General features: G+C 38.3%; 1 protein-coding gene across 1 annotated transcript in view; it reads right to left on the reverse strand.

Annotated features, from left to right (window-relative positions):
- The window catches only part of RNF175 (ring finger protein 175), a 49,797-nt gene that overhangs the window by 16,074 nt on the left and 14,464 nt on the right, over nucleotides 1-19,259 (reverse strand). The window contains exon 4 of the mRNA XM_032148492.2: nucleotides 1,743-1,897. Coding sequence (XP_032004383.1) covers nucleotides 1,743-1,897 — 155 coding nt within the window. The remainder of the gene's footprint in view (nucleotides 1-1,742; nucleotides 1,898-19,259) is intronic.

The raw sequence follows: 19,259 nt of genomic DNA on the forward strand, positions 1-19,259 counted from the left end.
GAAACTCACTTCTCCTTCTCTGGGCACCCTATCTTGAAACAAGAGCTTGATATGCTCTCAAAGAGGAACAGTAGGCTTTGAACTGCTGGTGCTGGAGACCACTGCTTATGGGTCTGCCTTATACAGCAATGCTGATTTCTTCATCCAGCTCCCCTAGCCTGTAATGAAATCCTCTGCTTCCAAATGGAAGATAGTTAAAATGTGACTCACCTGTAATATAATAATTAAGCAAAGATCCATGGTAATTCTGGGGCCTATTGCCTCTTATGTACAGGAGCTCCATCCTGACTGCTCTTCTAGAAGAGGCCCTACTTCACCTTGCTCACTGATGTCTCTTCAAATGGCAGCTGAGTTTGCTTTACAATATCAGTGGAGCCTCTTGACTCTCAGACTATCCTCTAGGGCCTGGAGTTGTGCAGGCAGGAAGAAGCTGAGAGGACATGCTTTGGGCATGGGAAAGTGAGCGGACATATACAAGCCATAAAGGGTAATGAGGCAGCATTTGGGTATTTCTTGTAATAAAGTTCCTCTGCATTGCATGAACTGATGTGCACAAAAACACTGCCTTTAGGTAGGGTAATTCATTATACAGTGGATAGGCGAACCATTCTCACACAAATACAACATAGATTATATCCAGGGGATGAAAACAAGCACATTTTGATTCATCCCAAACTCAGAGCACTTTCACAAATCTTAAACAACTTAGAATATTTTCTAAGAACGAGAAAGGTACCATATTCACTTTACCAATTGATAAGCCAGACACTACAAGTGCTGTCCAAGATCCCAAATTGGCCGGTTTATAAGGTCTCCTACCACCGCCCAGACCTCTTCCTCTTTAGTTTAGTGGGACTAAACTAAAATACTCATAACATGAATTCATGTATTTGGATATCCATTTTTATCATCACATTTATTTATCTGATTTCTCATTGGATATTTTTCCGTCTCCTAACTTGAAGGAAAAGTTGACATACGTGTTTCCTACATTTTTAGAGGATGAAAACAAATGTCTAAATAATCATAAAAGTGTTTCACTGAAGCTTATGATTTATTCTCCCAAAAGGCCAAATTTAGCATTGTTTTATCACTATTTTACATTTTACACACTTTATCTCATTCCAGTTTTATCTTGATGAGGATTTGGATTTTATCCACAGAACAGGGAGGGCAAAAGCAAGCCTGTGGGCGCAGTATGTGATGATAAACACTTTGGAAAGATTTGTGAATGATACAATGGAGTTATACAAATCTTTGGAGGCTGACAATGGTAATTAAAGTGACCATTGGAATATTTAACCATCATTTGTTATTAGAGTAATAAGTTGTCCATGACTTATGATTTATTATATATTTTCAGGTTGAAACACAACTTTCAACTCTTGCTCTATTTTAAAATGTGTGACACAACTTATAGTGGAATAAAGAAAAATGCTGAGGTAAAAATAAACTTGCAAATAATGCTCTAGAAATTTTAAACAATAGTTTCACTTCTCTTTCTTCTGCATTTCACTAGCTAATATTTGAAGTAATAAATTTTACATGCATATCTGAATTCCCATTAAATAATGAAGGCAAACTAAGAGCAGTGTAGCTAATTTCTCAATTGTTTTGCTACCAAAGGTAAAAGACACATAAAAGAAATGTAACCCCCCTACTCCCCAACCCAGGAAAATGGCAATAAAATATGCTTTCTAATATTTAAAATAAAGGGGCTCCTGGGGAAGGAGAATACATACCGTGGTGTCCTTCCTGAGAGGGGTTTTCGGGTAGCTCTGAAGAGGATGTAACTGGTAATAACGGAGAACATCCCCCACATAGACAGAAACCGCCACCAGTATAGTTTTATCGTGAAATATAAGGGGACAACCCACATCTGCAACAAGGTCACCAGCTGTCAGAGAAATGAACAGGAAGTCTCTTTCAATGACCAAGTGCCCAAATGGCATCTCCATTATTAAATGAGTCTGAAGCATCTCTGGGAGAACCACTTTCACCATCATGTCTGTACCATGCAACTAGTTCATCATTAAACTGTAAGCTTCCCTAGACAGGCCAGGCTATGGAGAGTATGGGCACAATTATCTGAAAATTCCAATGGGAAACAATCCAAAATACTCGCCTTCTGTCACTTCCTTTCATTTGACTATTTTAGATGAAAGGCCTTTGGGGCCTCCATAGAGATGTGATTTTGGACAAGGGAGCCTCACTTTAGTTATATAATTGAGGGTACGGATGCTTGCACTGCTTCCCTGCACTGACTGAGGCGTGGGGATCAAACGAGATCAGGAATGGAAAGCACTCCGAAAACCATACTGCACTATACAGAGCCCAGGGGTTTTGTTACTATCACGTGCCCATATGAAAGTGACAGCAATGTCAAAGGAGGAAGTGGAGGTCAGAGTTTCAGAGAAGCCCCTGGGATGTCTTCTGCCTGCAGTCCCAGGGCACTCTGCAAGGTTTCCTGTTCATTTGGTGCATAAACCCTTTGTGACCTATCCCATTGACCTGAGTCCAAGTAGCCTTCAGAGGGTCCCTTAATCTGGTCCCACTCCGATAGGTCAGGGAGCAGGGCAGAGTGAACTGACTGTCTGTGGGTCACTGATGTGATATGGTTACCATAGCTACACTCCTACTCTTCGAAGCAGGCCTTATACCAGCTAGTCACCCCTCTTGGGAAAAGCAGACAGCTTTAATCAATACCAATATCTTTTGGTCTTTTATATTTTTTCACATTCAGACTAACCAACTATTATTTGTTCAGAATGAACATAAGGGGAGTGGCAAAGAGGTTTCTGTCTCAAGGGTGTACATTAAATAATTTTTAGTGGTAGCCTGCAGTGCTCTGTTGAGGATTCCGAGCCTGGATCCTGGTTTAGTGGTAGAGTCTTATGATCAGTTAATGAAGTCTACCAGCAATGTGGGAAGAGTGGTTAGAACTTGCTTGTCGCATATTCAACATCCTGAGTATTAAAAAGGCTGCTGCCATTTGTTTTCTTTACCTTCTCAATCTTTGCAATAGAAAAGGGAGGCTTAGAACAAAAGAGTCTATGGATATATTGTTGGATCCTTTAAACAGGTCTTGGTGATAATAGTCTAAGGTCAATAACCAAAGCTCTTGGACAGGACTTCAAGATAGAAATGAGAAAGGCAAGGCCACAGCCATTCTTCTTTCAATGTCAGATAAGAAGACATTTCCCAGGCTCATCATTCTCCTTTGATTGCTCCATCCTCATAAATGATCTGAAGTCTTCTTAGAATTGCTCTGAATCTTCTTTCAGAGAACCCTAGAGTTGTTATCATAGATATGCACTTGAACAAAAACACACACAGAGCAAGTCTGAGGTGAGTATCTGAGGAGTTCTGGAACAAATCCTATAACTTACATTTTTGTTTTTTTAACTTCAAAGAATACTTTCAGGGAAAAAAAATCCACTCTTTACTCTTGCCTCCATTTATCAGATAACTGCTTTAAATTTCCATCCTACTTTGTGGGTGTGGAAAAAGAATGAGTTAGAACCTTTATGAAATTGAGATAAATACACATACACAAATAGGAAAAACAGGCTTTACTTAAGGAAGTAGAATAGTTTTCAAGAGGACCCGAAACCATATGCTAAGTAACCAAGACTCAAGATGTGCTTACTTAAGCATTCAGCAACTTTGACCCTCTGCTATTGACAGTAAAAGTATGCAGCACCATGGACAGGTGTGGTGGCTCATGCCTGTAATCCTAGCAGTTTGGGAGGCTGGGGTGGATGGAATTCTTGAGCTCAGGAGCTTGGCACCAGCCTGGGCAATATGGCCAAACCCTGTCTCTACAAAAATTAACCAGGCATGGTGGTAAGTGCCTGTAGTCCCAGCTACTCAGGAGGCTGAGGTGGGAGGACCACCTGAGCCCTTGAGGTCGAGGCTGCAGTGAGTTGAGATCATGACACTGCACTGGGTGACAGAGTTAGACCCTGTCTTAAAAAAAAAAAAAAAGTGTGTAGCACCTCAACAAAAATCTCATCAGCATATTGGTCATTTATTTTCTGTAGCTGATTTTGGAGATAGTTCTTTATCATAAATTATACATTTGCTGACTTAAAAGATCATTACTTCTGGTAGTAAAGAAGGAAATGGACATGAACTTCATCTTTCAAAGTCTGATCATCTGTCATTTGCATTTTTCCTCTTTCTATTTTAAGAATTTGATTCATTTTTATATTTCCCCATAAAATACTGGAGTTTTTTAGAATAAAAACTTGAGTTGGTTCATTTTAATTCAGTGGAACTACTATGCTCTTATATTTTATACTTTAGATCTAAGCCAAAATATAAGACTAATCAATTTCTTCTAATCCATGGAGTTACAATCCATGATAGTTTGGAGCTACAGCTGGACTATATTTTAATAAAACCAGTTCTCTTCCTATAGATCTATAAGTATGAACAATTTCTAGAAGATGTCAAATTTCTCTTGATGCCCAGATTTAATTAATAGTGAATAACAATGTTCAATGTACAGACATGGTACTTTTAAAAACAGGCTTTGGAGATCAAAAAGGAAAAGAAAGCAAAAAATCATTAGAATGTATTATGTATGCAAATATTTTATTTCTTAACTATCTTTAAAATGTAACCCAGCACCATATTTTCTCAATATATGAAGGGAAAGTTCAGTAATTTGCTCTGTGAATTCAATGATTGCATGGGTAGTCATTTTGAAATGAGAGACACATTTCGTATCAATTTAAAAGATTCTTTATCAATTTCCAGAGCAGTTAAAAGTTTTCATTTTAAATAGTAACTGCCATATACGAAATGTAGGAATGCTGTCCCTCATAAATAAACACATGAAATACGTGAAATCAAGGCACATACATGCAAAGAAGGAAGCCTGGCATCTGGAATTCATTAATAATGCCACAGGGGTCACCATCTGGGCATGTGTGTATAAAACACATCTGCACTACTGGCAACAGGTAGCTCATGCATCTGGATCACATCACTCATGTTCTCCCCAACCACGTATCATAGCAGGAGGAATTTCCTGATGAATCAGACGCTGCCCAAAAGTACCATGGTTTTTTTGTGTTGCCATGCACATAATGAATCTGAAAAGAATTACAGATCAAGCCAAAACAAATATACCTTTCATTTGTCTAATTGTACAGAATGATGAATGGGCCGTGCAATATTAAAAGAAAGAAGGAAAGAGAAAGAAAGAGAGAGAGGGAGGGAGGAAGGAAGAAAGGAAGGAAGGAAGGAAGGAAGGAAGGAAGGAAGGAAACAAGGAAACAAGGAAAAAAAGAAAAATAAATAAATAAATTATGTGTGTTCATTTCCTCTGCACTGCAAATCCCAAACTATCTGCAATCATTTGTGTGTGGAGGGTGGTGGGATGGTGGAGGGAGGGCAGTGGTGTGCTCAGAGGTAAGCAGAAAATTATCATAAAAAATACCCAGGAAACAATGCTGCTATTAGTAAAAGACAATGAAGGAGAGTGTGAATATAAAGCAAGTTGGAAGAAAGTATGGGTTGGCACGTGGTGACTCATGCCTGTAATCTGAGGACTTTGGGAGGCCAAGATGGGTGGATCACTTGAGGCCAGAAGTTTGAGACTAGCCTGGGCAACATGGTGAAAACCCATCTCTACTAAAAATACAAAAATTAGCTGGGCGAGGTGGCACATGCCTGGAATCCCAGCTACTTGGGTGGCTGAGGCGTGAGAGTTGTTTGAACCTGGGAAGCAGAGGTTGCAGTGAGCTGACATCGTGCCACTGCACTCCAGCTTGGGTAACAGAGCAAGACTCTGTCTCAAACAAAAAAACCCAAAAAAACAAAAAACAACAACAAAAAAGAAGAAAATATGGAAATGGATTGTTGGCATATAAAGGCTCCTTAGAAATTCAGTTGGTTCACTTTTTTTAATCTCCATGTCAATCTAGATGGCTGATTTTGTTATTTAAACTTTTAAAGGAGATTCTGCAATGTTATGTACATATGTATTTAAGTATGTATGTATTTGTGTCTTGCCTCATTTTAAAAAGATTTGAGCAGACACAATGCTTTATTGGCCCAGTAATATTTTCTAGTATTTCACAGCTATTAATAGGCAGGAAGTTTGATTTAAACAGAGCAATGCTTCAATCTGGAAAATTATTTGCACTGTACTGAGGCAAGTTAATAGTGTGTCTGAAACCCAAGTTCTGGGCATGTAGTCATCAGGCCTTCCACTGATTTATAAAGTCAGAGAAGGATTCTTTTTTGGCACTCTTCTGTGTACTTGCTGCAGATATGGAAAGTAACTGCACATAAAAGAAGGTGGAGAGGGTGATGTTGAATGAAATTTTATTTCTAGTTAAATGCTGTTCAGAGCATTTGGAAATGATTTAACTTTGAGGCTTTGCCTACATCTATAACATATCAAGATTACCAGCTGGAAAGGGAAAAATTCAAATACCCAGATGCTTGGACTATGCTGTGCTAAAAATGTGACTATTTGAAAACATCCAGGTATTTAATAGTATCCCACATAAAATAAGAATTTTCCACCTTCTTTCCACTTTTGACATCACATAGGAGCAGTTAACATTATATTTCTATACTTTATTTTCTAAATAAACCATTTCTTTTGCTTTAGGCATTTATAATAAGCTGCTCTGATGTACACAGCTCCTACAGACCACAGAACATAATCTATCTAGACAAATTTAAAAGATCACTTCAGAAGACGGGCATACTTGTTGAAAAGTTGTATCTGAAAATATTCTGAGCTTTTTGAATTAGTCTGTGTCCTCTTTAAGTACATGATCTGAATTATGCATAAAAGAATGTGAAAATAATAATCCTTATAATGAATAATACCTTCAGGGTAAAATAATATGCATAAATAATAATACATTCAGTGTACAAAGCTTTTACACATATTACTATAAGTGCAGTTCCTACTTTTTTTCTAACTTCCATCCCTTGCTTTTCTGTAAACTCCCATTCCAACAGTAAGTAACCTGGCTCCCACTAGCTGCTATTTACTTAGTTGTTCAATTCCTGTGTCCATACACAGCAGTATGATAATTAATTTGTATCCCCATGGGGAACAATGTTATCAAGTGGAATACAGTGCTTTTTTGCAGTTCCTATTGCCTTCGTCTTACAGACTCTGCTCATTTCCAAAGTTACTTAGAGAGGGGACGATACTTTTCCCCTCTCTACCCTTCAGTGAGGTTGTTTTCCATATTTTTAATGCAGTTAGATCCTCTTGCACAGTCTGCATTTCTCCCTGGAATCCCCCAACCTCCTAAATAATTCTTAAAAATGTTCATATTTTGAAGTCCAGTTTTTGTGCTGTACAGGTCTATGACATTTGACAAATGCGTGATATATCGTACCCACAAATACAATATTACACAAATTAATTTTACTACTCCAAAATTCCTGACCTATTTATTTTCCTCTCTTCCCCCCAAACCACTGACTGTTTTACTGTCTCTATAGTTTTGTGGTTTTCAGAATGTCATATAATTGAAACCATACAGTATGTAGCTTTTTCACATTGGTTTGTTTCACTATGACTTGTTTCACCAAAGTTCATCCATGTCTTTTCATGATGCGATAGCTTCTTTCTTTTTATTATTGAATAGTATTCCATTGCATGAATGTACCACAGTTTATTTATCCAGCTTTTAAAGGACATCTTGGTTGCTACCAGTTTTGGGCAATTATGAATAAAGGTGCTATAAATATTTGCATGCAGGTTTTTGTGTGAATGTAGGTTTTCAATTTAACTGGGTACATACTCGGTAGAGTGATTATATAGTAAGCCTATGTTTGGCTTTGTGGGAGACTGCCAAACAGCCTTCAAAAATAGCTTTACCATTATTTGCATTCCCAGCAATGAGAGTTCCTGCTACTCCACATTGTCATCAGTATTTGGTATCGTCAGTTTTTTGAATTTTAGCTATTCTAATAGGTGTGTAGTGTTATCTTATTATTGCCTTAATTCTCTAATGACACATGATGAGATGATGAGCTCCTTTTCATACACATATTTGCCATCTGTAAGTTTTCCTTAGTAGGAATTAATTAATTACATGTGTAATTAATTACATAAGTTAATCCAGATCTTTTGCCATTTTTAATGAGTTGTTTTCTCGTGGTTGAGTTTTAAGTATATTTTGGATACAAGTCCTTTATCAGATATATGTGTTTGCAAATATTTTCTCCAAGTCTGGCTTGTTTTTTCATTCTCTTTTTTTTTTTTTTTTTTTGAGATGTTGTCTCGCTCTGTCACCCAGGCTGGAGTGCAGTGGCTTGATCTCAGCTCACTGCAAGCTCTGCCTCCCAGGTTCACGCCATTCTCCTGCCTCAGCCTCCCGAGTTGCTGGGACTACAGGCACCCGCCACCACACTCAGCTAATTTTTTGTATTTTTTAGTAGAGATGGGTTTCACTGTGTTAGCCAGGATGGTCTCGATCTCCTGACCTAGTGATCTGCCTGCCTCGGCCTCCCAAAGTGCAGGGATTACAGGCTTGAGCCACCATGCCCGGCCTCATTCTCTTAACAGTATCTTTTCCATAGCAGTTTTTAATTTCAATAAAATCTACCTTATTTATATTTTCTCTCATGGATCATGCTTTTGGTACCATATCTAAAAACTCATCATCAAATACAAGTAAACCTAGATTTTTTTCCTAAGTTATCTTCTCAAAGTCTATAGTTTTGCATTTTACAATTAGGCCCAAGATTCATTTTGAATTAATTTTTCTAAAAGGTGTATTGTATGTTCTGTGTCTGTATTTTTTTTTTTTTTTTGCATATGAAAATCCAGTTGTTCCACAACCATTTGTTGGAAAGACTATCCTTTCTCTATTGAATTGCCTTTGGTCCTTTGTCATGGGTCAGTTGACTGTATTTGTTTGGGGGTCTATTTGTGGGCTCTCTATTCTGTTCCATTGACCTATGTGTCTATTCTTTCACCAGTACCACGCTATATTTATTACTGTAGCTTTACAGTAAGTCTTGAAATTGGGCAGTGTCAGTCCTCCAGCTTTGTCTTTCAGTGTTGTGCTGTCTATTGTGGGTCTTTTGCTTTTCCACATATACTGTAGAATCAGTTTGTTGATATACACAAAGTACCTTGCTGAGATTTTAGTTGAGATTGTGTTTAATCTATAGATCGAGTCGGGAAGGCTGGACATATTAATGATATTGAATCTTCCAATCTATGAATATGGAATAATCTTTCCATTAATTTATATCTCTTTTCTCTGTATAGATCCTGTACATATTTTGATAGACTTATGCCTAAGTATTTATATTTTTTTGGTGCAACTGTAAATGGTATTGTGTTTTAATTTCAAATTCCAATGGTTCATTACTGGTAACAATCGACTTTTGTATATTTACTTTGTATCTTCCAACCTTGCTATAATCACTTATTATTCCCATGAGTTTATGTTGATTCTTCGAGATTTTCCATATAGACAATCATGTAAGACGGTTTTAATTTTTCCTTCTAATCTGTGTACCTTTTATTTCCTATATTGCTGCACTAGCAAGAACTTCCTGTACAATGTTGAATAGGAGTGGTGAGACAGGACATTCTTTCCTTCTTCCTTATCTTAGAGGGAAATCATCCAGTTTCTCACCATTAGGTATGTTAGTTCTAGGCTTTCTGTAGGCACTCTTTATCAAGTTGGGAAATTCCCTTTTATTCCTAGTTTGCTGAGAGTTTTACATGAATGCATGCTAGACCTTGCCAAATGCTTCTGCTACATCTATTGATATGATCATAGGGCTTTCTTCTTTAGCCTCTTGATGTGATTATTTACATAAATTGATTTTTAATTGTTGAGTCAGCCTTTCATATATGGAATAAATCTCACTTGATTGTGGTGTATAATTCATTTTATACATTATTAGATTTGATTTGCTAATATTTTGATGAGGATTTTTGGATTTATGTTTTCGAGAGATTTTGGTCTACAGTTTCCTTTTCTTGTAATGCCTTCATACGGTAAGTCTTGAAATTGGGCAGTGTCAGTCTTCCAACTTTGTCTTTCTGGTTTTTTTATGAGAGTAATGCTGGCCTCAATGAATGAATTTGCAAGTACTCCCTCTGTTTCTATTTTCTGGGAGAGATTGTAGAGAACTGGTGTCATTTCTTCTTTAAATATTTGGTAGAATTTACCAGTGAAACTATCTGGGCTTGGTGCTTTTTTGGAAGGTTATTAATTATTGATTGAAATTTTAAATTGATATAGGCCTATTCAGTTCCATCTATTTCTCCTTGTGCGAGTTTTGGTATAGTTTGTGTCTTTCAAAGAATTAGCCCACTTCATCTAATTTATCCAAATTTGTGGGCATAGAATTGTTTGTAGCCTTTTCTTTTTATGTCCTTGGGATTAGTAATGATGATCTCATTTTCTTTTCTGTTTTTTTAGGGAGACAGGGCCTCACTCTGTGACCCAGGCTGGAATGCAGTGGCATAATCATAGCTCACTGTACCTCCAACTCCTAGGCTTAAGCAATCCTCCTGCCTCAGCCTCCTGAGTAGTTAGGACTACAGGCACGTGCCATGATGCCTGGCTAATTTTCAAATTTTTTGTAGAGATGGGGGTCTCATTATGTTGCCCAGGCTGGTCTTGAACTCTTGGCCTCAAGTGATCCTCCCACCTCAGCCTCCCAAGTGCTGGGATGACAGGTGTGAGTCACTAAGCCTAGCCCAATTTTCTTTTATAATATTAGTAATTTATGTTTTCTCTTTTTTTTTTTCTTGGTTAGTCTGGCTAGAGGTTTATCAAATTTATTGATCTTTTCAAAGAACCAGCTTTGGGTTTCATTGTGTTTCCTCTACTGATTTCCTATTTTTAATTTCATCAATTTTTGCCAAAATTTGTATTATTTATTTTCTGTTTGTTGTAGGCATAAATTACTCTTCCTTTTCTAGTTTCCTCAGGTGGATTTTTAGATTATTGATTTTAGACTTTTTTTCTTTTCTAATATATGCATTCAATGGTATAAATTTTCCTCTAAGCACTGCTTTTGCTGCATCCCAGAAATTTTGATAAGTTGCATTTTCATTTTTATTTAAATTATTTTAAAATTTCTCTGGAGTTTCTTCTTTGACCCATGTGTTATTTAGTATTATGTTATTTAATCTGCAAATATTTTGGAATTTTCCATGCTTTCTGTTATTAATTTCTAGTTTAATTCATTGTGGTTTGAGAGCATAGACTGTACAATTTCTATTCTTTTAAATTTATTTTGGAGTGTTTTATGGCTCAGAATGTGGTGTATTTTGGTGAATGTTCCATGTGATGTCAAGAATAATATATACTCTGTTGTTGTTGGATGAAGTATTCTATAAATGTCATTTAGAGCAAGCTGATGAATGGAACTGTTCAGTCAATTATGTCCTTACTAATTTTATGCCTGCTTGATCTATCAACTACTAAAAGAGACGTATTAAAATCTTTAACTATAATGGTCAATTTGTTGATTTCTCTTTGCAGTTCTATCAGTTTTTGTCTCATATATTTTGATGCTCTTTTGTTAGATGCATACATATTAAGAATATCTTCTTGAATAACTGACCCCTTTATCATTATGTAATGCCCTTTCTTTCTTTCTTTTTTTGAGGCAGAGTCTCACTCTGTTGCCCAGGCTGGAGTGCAGTGGAGAGATCATGGCTCATTGCAGCATTGACCTCCTGGGCTCAAGCCATTTTCCCATCTCAGCCTCTGGAGTAGCTGGGACTACAGGAGCATGCCACTATGCCTGGCTAATTTTTAAATTATTTATAGAGATGAGGTTTCCTCATGTTACCCAAACTGGTTTTGAACTCCTAGGCTCAAGTGATCCTCCCTCCTCAGCTTCCAAGCAGCTGGGACTACAGGTGCATGCCACTACATCTGGCTAATTTTTTTTTTTTTTGGTAGAGATAGGGTGTCACTTTGTTGCCCAAGCTGGTCTAGAGCTCTTGGCTCAAGCAATCCTCCTACCTTGGGCTCTCAAAGTGCTGGAATTACAGGCATGAGCCATTGTGCCAAGCCAAATGCCCTTTCTTATCCCTGATAATTTTCGTTGTTCTGAAGTCCACTTTGTCTGAAATTAATATAGCTGGTCCAGCTTTCTTTTGATTAGTGTTAGTATGGAATATCTTTTTCCAAATCTTTACTGTTGATATATCTGTAACAACATATAATTGCATCTTGTTTTTGAAAATTAATCCACTCTGACAATCTTTGTATTTTAATTTTTATATTTAGACCATTCACATTTGAAGTGATTATTGATATAATTGTATTAATATTTACCATGTATGGGCCGGGCGTGGTGGCTCACGCTTGTAATCCCAGCACTTTGGGAGGCCGAGGCGGGCGGATCACGAGGTCAGGAGATCGAGACCACGGTGAAACCCCGTCTCTACTAAAAATACAAAAAATTAGCCAGGCGTTCAGCTACTCGGAGAGGCTGAGGCAGGAGAATGGCGTGAACCCGGGAGGCAGAGCTTCAGTGAGCCAAGATCGCGCCACTGCACTCCAGCCTGGGCAACAAAAAAAAAAAAAAAATTTACCATGTATGTAACTATTTTCTATTTGTTGCACTTGTTCCTTGCATCTTTCTCTCTCTCCCTCTGCCTTCTCTGGCTTTAACTGGGTATTTTATGAGATTCCATTTTCTCTCCTCTATTAGTATATCAATTATACTCCTTTACAATTATTTCTAGTGGTTTCTCTAGAGTTTGCAAAATACATCCATAACTAATCCAAGTCCATTCTCAAATAACACTATACAGCTTTATTGGTATTATAGATACCTTATAACAGAAATCCCAATTCCTCCCTCCCATTTCTTATAATACTGCCATCATTCATTTCAGTTATCCATATAACATAATCACCCAATACACTGTTCCTATGTTTACTTTGAGCAATTAATCTATTAGAGAAATTAAGAATAAGAAATAGGGCCAGGCATGGTGGCTCACGCCTGTAATCCCAGCGCTTTGGGAGGCCGAGGTGGGTGGATCATGAGGTCAGGAGTTCGAGACCAGCCTGACCAACATGGTGAAACCCCGTCTCTACTAAAAATACAACAATTAGCCGGGTGTTGGGGAAGGCGCCTGTAATCCCAGCTACTTGGGAGGCTGAGGCAGGAGAATCGCTTGAACCCGGGAGACGACGGGTACAGTGCGCCGAGATCACACCATTATACTCCAGTGACAGAGCGAGACTCCGTCTCAAAAGAAAAAGAAAGAAAGAAAGAAAGAAAAAGTTTTATTTTATCTCTATTTATTCTTTCTCTGACACTCTTTCTTTCTTTATGTAGATTATCTGAGTTTCTGGCCTAAATGACTTTACTTCTTTCTGAAGAACTTTTAAAAAACACTTCTTACAGGCCAGAACTACTGGTAATGAATTCCTCATTTTTTGTTTGCCTGATAAAGTCTTTATTCCTCTTTCACTTGGAAGTGAATTTCTCTGGATATAGAATCCTAGACTGCTGGGTTTTTTTCTTTCAATACTTTAAATATTTTACTTCACTTTCTTCTTGTTTGCATGGTTTGTTTTTTCCCCCTCTCTGGCTGCTTTTAAGGTTTTCTCTTCATCTTTGGCTTTCTGTAGTGTGAATTTGATACACCCAGGTAGAGATTTCTTGGTATTTACCCTACTTGGTATTCTCTGAGTTTCTTGGATTTGTGGTTTGGTGTCTCCTTAATCTTGAAAAATTATTGGTCATGATTATTTCAAATATTTTTTCAGTTCCATTATCTCATTCTTCTCCTTTTGGTGTTCCAGTATGTGTATGTTATATTTTTTGAAAATGTTCCATAGTTCTTAGATATCCTGTTCTATTTTCTTTTCACTCTTTTTTTCTCTTTGCATCTCATTTTGGGAAGTTTCTACTGACATTATCTTCAAGCTCACTAATTTCTTCCTCAGCTTTGTCCAATCTATTGATGAGGCCATTCAAGGCATTCTTCCTTTCTGGTACCATTTTTTTTGTTTTATTTTTAGCATTTTAAAAGGTTCTTTGTAAGTTTCTGCTTCTCTGATTACATTACACATCTATACCTGGATGTTGTCTATTTTTTCCATTAGAGATCTTAGCATATTAGCCATCATTATTTTAAGTTTTATTTTATTTTTAATTGAAAAATAATAATTGTATATATTTATGAAGTACAATGTGATGTTTCTGTACATGTATACATTGTGAAATGATCAAATCAGGCTAATTAGCATATCTATCACCTCAAATATTTATCATTTTTTTGCAGTGAGAACATTTAAAATCCTCTCTTAGCTATTTTGGGACATTCAATACATTAATGTTAACTACAGTCTCCATGCTGTGCAATAGAATACCAGAACTTATTCCTCATATCTAACTGAAACTTTGTACTTATTTACCAATATCTCCCCTTTCCCCATCTACCCACCCCCCTACGGCCTCTGGTAGCCACCATTCTACTCTACTTCTGTGAGTTTGACTTTTTAATCATAATTATTTTAAATTCCTGGTCTGATAATTCCAAAATCTCTGCCATATCTGAGTCTGGTTCTTTGTCCCTTCAGACTGTGGTTTTTTTCTCCTTCTAGCATGACTTGTAATATTTGGTTGAAAAGCAGACATGATGTATTGAGTAATAGAAGCTGAGATAAACAGGCCTTTAGTGTGAGGTTTTTATTAATTTGGCTATGAGTTGGGCTGTGTTTAATGTTTGCTGTAGTTGTAGGTGTCAAAGTCTTCAATTTCCACTAGTGTCCTTGTTTCTGTCTCTGCTGTTGTCTTTGGGTTTCCCTAAACATTCCTTCTTATACAGAGTCTAAGCCTTGCAGCTTTTTCAGCTCTAACTTTTGGCTATTACACTGGACACCTGTTGATGTGGTGGCAGGGTATAAGGATAGTGGGAGCATTCTGTTATCATATGGTTAAGTCTCTTTTATGCCTGTGTCCCTGGGGTGGCCTTTACAAGTGTTTCTCAACTATTTTGTTTCCCCTTTGGTGACACAGGAAGGCTAGAGGGAGCTGGAGTTGGGTTATTTCTCTCCCCTCATATTGGATGAGGCTCTGATCAATCTTTTCCCTTGCTGTGGTAGGCCTTGTTATGGAGAACATTCTGGATCTGCTTCAAAGTGGTCACTTTTCCCCTCCCCTGCTGGAAGCATGAGAGCGATTCTTGGGTTTTCATCGTAAGAACCTGGTGGGGTAGCCGGAGGTAAAACCTAAACAAAATGTGGGGTCCCTGACTGTGGCTCCCAAGAGTTTCTCACTCTCACACTACTTTATGCACTGCTTCCAGCAATCCTTCAGAGTTACTGCATTTGATATTGCATTGTGGCTTCTGCTTTCAGGAAGGAGATCACAGCTGTGATTTCCTGCATTCACCTGTTTCTCTAGATTTTGAGGTGGTGGTTTTCCCTGTGACCTCAATTCTCTGACAGGTCCAAGAAAAGCCATTGATAATCAGTTTGGCCAGTTTTTTTCTTGTTGTAAGATAAAAGTGCTGACTTTCAAGCTTTTTATATTTTGGAGCTGAAACCAGAAGTCCTTCCTGTTTTTAAAAATTTCATCATTTTAAATATCAGGAAACAAAGGCTCCTTGTGGTTAAATGAGTAGCTAGAATCTTCCCCCTTCTAAGCCAGTGCTCTTTCCTTTCACCATCCTGCCACATTAGGTTGGTGCAAAAGTAATTGCTGTTTTTGCTATTAAAAGTAATGGGAAAAACCACAATCACTTTTGCACCAACCTACTATATCTCACAAAATCAGCCCAGGAAAATGTCCTCAGAAAAACCATGAGACTGAATAGTTGGGCATGGTGGCTCACGCCTGTAATCCCAGCACTTTGGGCGGCCAGCTGAGGCAGGCGGATCACCTGAGGTCAGGAGTTCGAAACCAGCCTGGCCAACATAGTGAAACCCCATCTCTACTAAAATAAAACAATTAGCTGGGCACAGTGTCAGGCAACTGTAATCCCAGCTACTCGGGAGGCTGAAGCAGGAGAATCTCTTGAACCTGGGAGGCAGAGGTTGCAGTGAGCCAAGATCACGCCACTGCACTCCACCTGGGTGACAGAGTGAGATTCTGTTCCAAAAAAAAAAAAAAATGAGGCAGAATAGAAGGGGGTGGCAAGGCAGGATAAGCAGCTGTACTGCTTTGGAAAAAAACAATTCATTATCTCCTCATAGAGGATGTAAATCAATGGTTGAACATTCTCTCTAGCTTTACAAAAGTGTCCAGAAAAGGATTCTTTTATTAGCAAACTGCTTTTACAGCATATGATTACGTTTGCACAAACGTTATATACAAACAGTATCTCTTGGATGCTTTCGGAGTCAACTAATAGTACTGAACACTTACTATGGATCAGCCACTGTACTAGAAATTCAGAGTTATTTAATGAGCTTGTTCTTGATATGAGAGCAAATAACTAGTGAGGTTGGATTCTAGCCTCTCGGCAACTAATTAGTTATATGCCTTTGGCCAAGGTTTTTTAATTTCTCTGAACTATATTTCACAAAGGGGATAAAAAAATAATTACCTCTCAAGGTAACTGAGGTAACGTACAGAAAGCGCTTATCACAGCTGTAATAATAGTAGTAATTTATATATAAATTTATATATAGTAATTTTATGTATATTATGAGTATTATAGTAATTATAATGTATATTAATATGTTACTAATATTGATAGAGGCTATAATACCAAGTCATGGAGATAAATTTCACTATATAGCTCCTTGTAGAAAACAGCCAGCAATGTTGTGAATCTTATAAACATGTTCAAAGCTCTCAGTAGCTAGTCTTATACATGCCAAGAAAAACAATTAAAAGCTAGCTTCTCTCCGGATGATAGGGCAATTTAGGTCAGCAATTATGGACACATGTCTGTCAAATTCCATCCCAAAGACTTTAAATTCAGTAGTGTATTAGGCCGTGTGTTCTTTTGATATTGTTCACCCAAGTATAAGAAAGCTGGAAACCAGTGTTAGAATAAGCTAGGAGTACTCTAGGAACAATTTCAAACTCAAATGGTTGCAGACATCACCAAGAGTGCCTGAAATGGCTGTGCTCTGATGACCACTCTGGAGGTGAATCCCCAAGAAGGAATGCAAAGCATGGGGCAAAGTCAAGGCTGCAGCATGGGAAATTCTGGCGTCTCATCTTGAGCCACAGATTGAGCAGCCCTTCAATAGAGACATGCAGGGGAATGGGGCTACTCAACCTGTTCCTTTGGGATAATACCAATAATTAGATGGATTGATGTGTAAAGAAGTAGAATATATTCCAGAGACCAACCAAGTCTATGAGCTAACCCAGCAGAGTCTCAAGGCACCATGAGACCTGAATCTGTCCTTGACTATGGTGGGGGCGACTTTATGCAGGCTCCTGGCTTTGTCAAAGTGCTAGACAGGATCACCATGATCACTATCATCATGAGAGGCATGGTAACAGGCACCTGGTCACCTCCAAGGTGATCCTTAGGACTACAGAGCCCCACTGGGTAGCCATAAAACATAGGAGCTGTGTGACAGAGGGACATAGACATAGCAACCTTAGAGAGCAAAAGTGGGGTGACTAAAGGAGTCAGGGGGAGGTGGCAGTCAAAAGCAAGTCCCTGGAGAGGCACTGCAGGTAGCACAGCTTGTGCAGTTAGCAACAGGAAACAACTCAGATGACTCCAGATAACTAACAGAGGTCAGGGTCCAGGGTGTCCACCTAGTCCAGTGTAGCCTGAGTCATCTAAGGTCAGACCCTTCAATGGCCACAAGTCCTTAAAGGGGATTCTGAGGCATAGGCAGGTCTGTCTTTGGCCAGGTAGAGCCGGTGTGTAAGTGCCACACTTACACTTACTGGTGCAGTGACACACACCCTCCAAGAGTTGACACAAGAGCAGCTGCTTCAAATACAAGACAAGGATGGTCTTTGTGCATATGCCACCTCAAAAATCATCAAATCTGGCTGGGCGCAGTAGCTCATACCTGTAATCCCAGCACTTCGGGAGGCCAAGGCGGGTGGATCACCTGAGATTAGGAGTTTGAGACCAGCCTGGCCAACATGGTGAATGAAACCCCATCTCCACTAAAAAATACAAAATTAGCCAGGTGTGGTGGTGGGTGCCTGTAATCTCAGCTACTCGGGAGGCTGAGGCTGGTGAATCGCTTGAACCCGGGAGGTGGAGATTGCAGTGAGCCGAGATCGTGCCATTGCACTCCAGCCTGGGCAATGAGAGCAAAACTCCATCTCAAAGAAAAAAAAATCGTCAAATGAAAATGTTGCAGGAGTGTCAAATGAAAATGTTGCAGGAGTGTCAAATGAAAATGTTGCAGGAGTGTCAAATGAAAATGTTGCAGGAGTGGTGCGACACAGTGCGAGTCAAGGGCTCCTGGAGCATTGTTTCCTTTCAAGGTCAGGGGGCTTCCTATGCAAAACCCACACCTGTGTTACTATGGAAAAAGAACATTTTTTTCTACATCAATCTAGAGATAATGATTAATTATAAAGAAAGAATGAATAAGGCTATGAACTGATTCCTTATGAATCCAGGTTTCTTCCTACATGAAGACTCTAGAAATTTTATCTTAGATACTTCCATTTTGCAGATAAGGAAACCATAGTTAAGATATATTTAAAGAACTTTTCTTTGATATGAGTGAAGAACTAGTGAGGTTTGATTCTAGTTTCATTCACTTAAAAACATTATGCAAGTGCAATATAAAGCGTGTTTATTATAATTGATAAGACAACGGTGACATGGCAGAAAATGGATACATTTGCTTTAAAATAATAAAATGAGATTCCCCTTTCTAAAGAAAATGTTCAAAATTGCCTAAACTTAAATATAATACAGAACTCAAAAGAATTCCTTTAGACCCTGTACTATATAGGAAATAAATTCTATGACAGGTAATAATAAAATAATATATTGGTCTAAGTCAACACTTCATATGTTGCAGGCAAATTGAGTCCCTCAGGCTCTATAATGACCATTCCAAGACCCAGAACCATGTAGAGTGTTAACTGAGGACCTTTTTCCTTTGCAACACTTCTCCATTTAGTCCATGTTTGAATCTAAACCAGAGGATTTTAAAGTGTGATTCCGGGACTGGCAGCCTCACCATGAGGGAACTTGTTAGACATGCAAATTCTTGGGTCCCTATTGAATCGGAAACTCTATGGACAGGACCTGGGAACTTGATTTAACATGCTCTCTAGATGATTCTGATGCACCCTTCTCTAACCATTGAGAAATACTA

The sequence above is a fragment of the Hylobates moloch genome, unplaced genomic scaffold, assembly GCF_009828535.3.
Source record: "Hylobates moloch isolate HMO894 unplaced genomic scaffold, HMol_V3 SCAFFOLD_3, whole genome shotgun sequence".
Lineage (NCBI taxonomy): Eukaryota > Metazoa > Chordata > Mammalia > Primates > Hylobatidae > Hylobates > Hylobates moloch.